The sequence below is a fragment of the Castanea sativa genome, chromosome 7 (genome assembly GCF_040712315.1).
Source record: "Castanea sativa cultivar Marrone di Chiusa Pesio chromosome 7, ASM4071231v1".
Classification (NCBI taxonomy): Eukaryota; Viridiplantae; Streptophyta; class Magnoliopsida; order Fagales; family Fagaceae; genus Castanea; species Castanea sativa.
In genome coordinates this window covers 38,268,061-38,272,800 of record NC_134019.1, presented here as the reverse complement: position 1 = coordinate 38,272,800, position 4,740 = coordinate 38,268,061, and the positions used below count along the sequence as shown (strand labels likewise).

At 35.0% G+C, this 4,740-nt stretch overlaps 1 protein-coding gene across 1 annotated transcript; it reads right to left on the bottom strand.

The window, feature by feature from the left end:
- Positions 1-1,003: 1,003 nt before the first annotated feature.
- LOC142643040 (cysteine protease RD19A-like) lies at positions 1,004-4,348 on the bottom strand. The gene is made up of 4 exons (XM_075817559.1): positions 3,830-4,348; positions 3,060-3,179; positions 1,602-1,848; positions 1,004-1,491 (listed from the first exon to the last, which is right to left on the bottom strand). Exons 1-4 carry the CDS (start codon positions 4,310-4,312, stop codon positions 1,214-1,216), a joined length of 1,128 nt encoding a protein of 375 aa, XP_075673674.1. The 5' UTR covers positions 4,313-4,348; the 3' UTR covers positions 1,004-1,213.
- Positions 4,349-4,740: the final 392 nt, after the last annotated feature.

Below are 4,740 nucleotides of genomic sequence, written 5' to 3'. Positions count from 1 at the left end.
ATTTCGAACACAAGTCAAAATCAAGCTTTACCAAGCTAAATTGAAAGTTTGGTTCAATTTTTTTTTTTTCATAAAACTCAAATTTGTTCATGAATTACTTGATTAACTTTTCTTTTCCCATAAATAATAAACATGAGTGTTTTTTTTTTTACCCACTACAAATGTATACTAATAAGTAATTATTAAAATTATATTATTTGAGTTAATTAGATAGAATAATTTTCCGTTTACAAATTTATAAGAATAATATCAATTAATCTTGTATAATAGAAAATTTATATTATTAATAATTTATAATAATGATTTGATATCTTATAAACTCACATAATTCAATCTCAAACTTTATATATATATATATATATATTGATTATAATAGAGCTTATTATTATATTGATTATTGAGTTTGATTTGTTTAAGTTGAGTTTAAACCTAGATTTGCTTACTCAATAAATGAACATAAATAGACTTTTTCCAGAGTGCAACCCAAACTGTTTATGTAGAGCTCGATTCATTTACATAGATACTCTACTTGGTAATGGTCTACGTATGAACATGGTATACGGCACAAGTCCTGCTTCCCGAATTGTAGTATCAGGTCTGGTCATATTTCGCACCCATCAAATACTACGATTTTTTTTTTTTTTTTTTGCTTATGCTTTGAATATAGTTACAAAATTCAATTTCAAATACTTTTTAATTATTAAAAATTAGTTTTACTATGTTGAACGATACAAACATACGAGTACTAAGCGGACATGCCATGAATATTTTACTACGAAGATCACATAGTCCACTGTTAAAAATGAACATTAAAATTTTTAGCGATGACTCGGTTTTGAGTCCGAAAATCATTTTCTTCAACATTGAGAATAAAAACCATCTATCAATGTAACTGAGAGCTTTAATGGAAACAAAGACGTTGATCATTTTGAAGTAATAATACGAATATCACTAAGAACTTGGCAGTTAGCAGAAACATAGTAAAGGAAAGGACACTCGGGGATTTAAAAAGGCAGAACATGCACTAAAAAAAGTAAATACAGAGATTTTAGTTATCCTGACAATCCCAGTGAGAGATTTCAATCTTCAATGTTCTGGGATAATTTGCGGGCTATAATGTCTGTGACATCAAGTTGCAATATAAATTAAATGCCACATTTCTTATATATACAGAAATTTTAGTGTGATGAATATCCACTAAAATTTATGCCCCCTACTGTGAGGTGGTTTGGACTGCAGCGACAGTGGAGACCATGGAGTCGACTCCACAGATATTGCGCCCCCTGCAGATTTTGTAGAAACCACTCTCTCCCCAGCTCTCACCCCATGAGTTCTTGATGATCCAGTATGGCTTCTCCTTCATTCGGACTGGAGCATAACCAGCTGAGCCATAGCCAACCAGTAACACACCATGATCGAGCCTCTTTGAGCATATGTATGGGCATGAAACTCCACCCACATATGTCTGCATGAACACCGCGTTGATAGCCACTACATTTAAGCAAAGAGAAGAGTTTGTTAATTATAGTCAAATATAGCAAATGATATTAGTAGGATGTGTTCTTGTGGTAAAATGTCGATGCTGCAACAAAGTTGCTCACCTGCAAGGGGGCCATTCTTAACAAGATTAGCAGAAATTTGATCTTCATCAAGTGAGACAACACTGAAGTTAGACACTGATGCTGCAATCTTGCTCTTGTCAAATTTGCAGGTTCCACGGTCAGTACCAGTATATGGATAATCTTTCTCTTTCATGAGTCCACCGGCTTTGAGTGTGTACTCAAAGGCACTGTTCATTAACCCGCCATTGCAACCAGAGTCACATGCGCCTGCCTCTTCTGGATCACACTGCAGAATAATACAAGCTTAATTTAGTAACTGAGTAACCACCCTTTTCACCACAGATGCAAAAAAATCAGCATCTATAATTCATGGCACAAGTTTAACCATAAGATAGAAAAGGAATTGAAAGCTTAGCTAATAGAATTCGTGTAGTAATCTTCCATATGCTGTTCCCAATTAAAAAATGAAACATACATGTGAACCAATGATACAGCACATAGGACTTTTAAAAACCAAAGCAAAATAACCAGTAGCTTTAGCTAATATCTTGCCGTCAGTAATAATTTCCAACCTCAGTGCCAAATTCTATTGAACCACCCACAGAAATAGATAATGCCAGAGGATAAACATACAAATAGATCACGCAGGACACTATGTTTAATACAACAAACATTAAGTTCTTGTGTAACTTGTTCAGGTAGTAGTAGTCATGTATATTTAAAACTTAAATGCAACGCATGAATATTGTACCCACACTTTTTTAGAGAAACATATTGGGCAAAACAAGTAAAAACCATTATCAATAATGACAAGATTAGTCAACAGGCAGAACAAGAAATCACATATTATTACAAAAACAGAAAAAACTCAAGTTCCTGGACTATTATTAAAACCTTCCAACAAAGCACCATGATGGTTTTGCTTAATATCTATATTAAGAGAAGCATGACCAAATTTAGAAGTAACATCCAACTCTTTATGTATATTTCCAGTTAAATTTTAACAACATAAGACCTGTAGTAATAAGAAAACAAACACAAGCATTCTACAACCTATCACTCAACTCATCATTGTACTATAGCACCAACCACCCGATAAGTACAACTGCAATAAAACTCATTTTGTAACAAAAAGGAATGACTTTTCAGTTTTCATGTCAATTTAAAGTCAATACCACGAAACAGAGCATGCACATTCTCCAACCTATCACTCCTTAACTCATCATTGTACTTCAGCACCAGCCATCCAATAAGCACAACTGAGTAAACACTTGATTCAGTAACACGAAAGAACGACTTTTCATATCTAATTAAGCCTAATAAACAGAGACTTCGTATTATGCAGGACAGCATACAAATTGATCACACATTTACATCTACCATATGCACTTAAATGCACAATTATGTATGTTTTTGCAAAATTAAAAAAAAAAAAAAAAAAAATCAAAATCAACCCTCATATAAATCTTAATTAGGGAAAGGGCAAAAGAATTCAACCTCATGATCGCAATCCACAAGCTGTTGCTCGCTGAGGCTAACGAGTTTCCCAGTGGCAAGGTAGTTAGCACCTTCCAAGGCCCCAGTTGCACTGAAACTCCAGCATGATCCGCATGAACCCTATTCACAATCACCACAAAATTAATAAACATATAAAACAAACAACATCACTACTTTTATACAATTTTTTAAACACAAAAACCTAATTCCAATACAATTTAAACAAAAACGAAATCAAAGCCAAAACATTTCCTCACACAGATAAAACACCAAAAACACACACACACACACACACGCATATATATATATATATATATAAACTTTGAAAATAACAATATAGATACACATCTAACCACTAACTTTGGAAATTTTTATTTCAAAATTCAATCCAATCAAAGCTAAACACTAATAGTAGCAAAAACTAAGAAAAAAAAAACAAAATTTTCCACACACGGATCAAAAACCAAAAACTGAATATACACAGCTGACTATTACTAATTCAGAATTCTAATTTTATATATATATATATATATATATCAAATTTCCTTTTAAAAAACATAAAACAAAATTGAAAATTTATATATAGAAAAAAAAGAACCAGTCAAACACTTCCACAGACAGATAAAACACCAAAAATTTACAAATCTGATTATTAATAACTTAGAAATTCAATATTTAGCAACTCTATATTCTAAAAATAAAATAAAAATAAAAACTTTTTAAAAAATGACTAAAAATCTTTAAATTGAAAATTTAAAAAAAAACGATACCTGATTTTTGACTTCGGTGACAGCTCCGTGATCTCTCCAATCAAAATCTTCGGGGAGACCTTCGGTGGGAAGAATCGGAGCGGTGTTGGCATCGGTAGGGAGTCTGAGCCTCCGGCTACCTCTCAGTCCCAAGACGGTCCTCTTGAACTCGGAGCGAGTCAGATCGGAGAACTGAGTCACGCCGTGGATCGCCGACGGGTCCATCCTCTGGTGTCGGCGCGCTCTCTTCAGATTCTTCTGGAAAACCTTGAACCTGAAATTGTGCTCCTCCTGGTTCGCGTACGACTTGCCGTACTTCTTCTTGAACAGCGTGAAGTGGTGCTCCGCCCCGAGCAGAGGATCGTCGCTCAGAGTCTCGCTAACGCCGGCATCGGCGTCGACGACTTGTCGGATCAACGCGTCGTCGGAGTTTTCCGGCAACGACGTCGTTGCGGAGATCAAGAGAAGGGCGGAGATGAGAAAGAGAGAGAGTCGGTTATCCATTTTTTTTTTGTGTCTTTGTGAGTTTGTGCGTTGTGAAGAGCTTTTTTTATAAAGCTGAAAGTCCTCGTGAGGGTGTGATCTCCTGTGGTGAATTCCAGGATATGGATGGATCTGGGGCGTTTCTTAAGTGGGACCTATGTATTTAACGGTTTGGATGAGTTTCTGTTTTTAAGTGCGTTGTAGAGGATTCTACCACGGTGGCTTTTGACAAAGAACTTGTTTGCTTAGGGAGGGAGGTAAGGAGTGGCCAATGGGGAGAAGACAGGTGGAGGGTATTGATTGCTCAAGTTGAATGGTAGTTAGTTATGTTTTGGGCTTTTTTAGGCTTTTTGGTTGGACCTAAGCCAGCTGTGTTTTCTATTTCCCATTTTTTTGGCTCAAAATAAAATATCCTTTTGTTATTGAAAATCTTTGTGCAAATTGCAAAC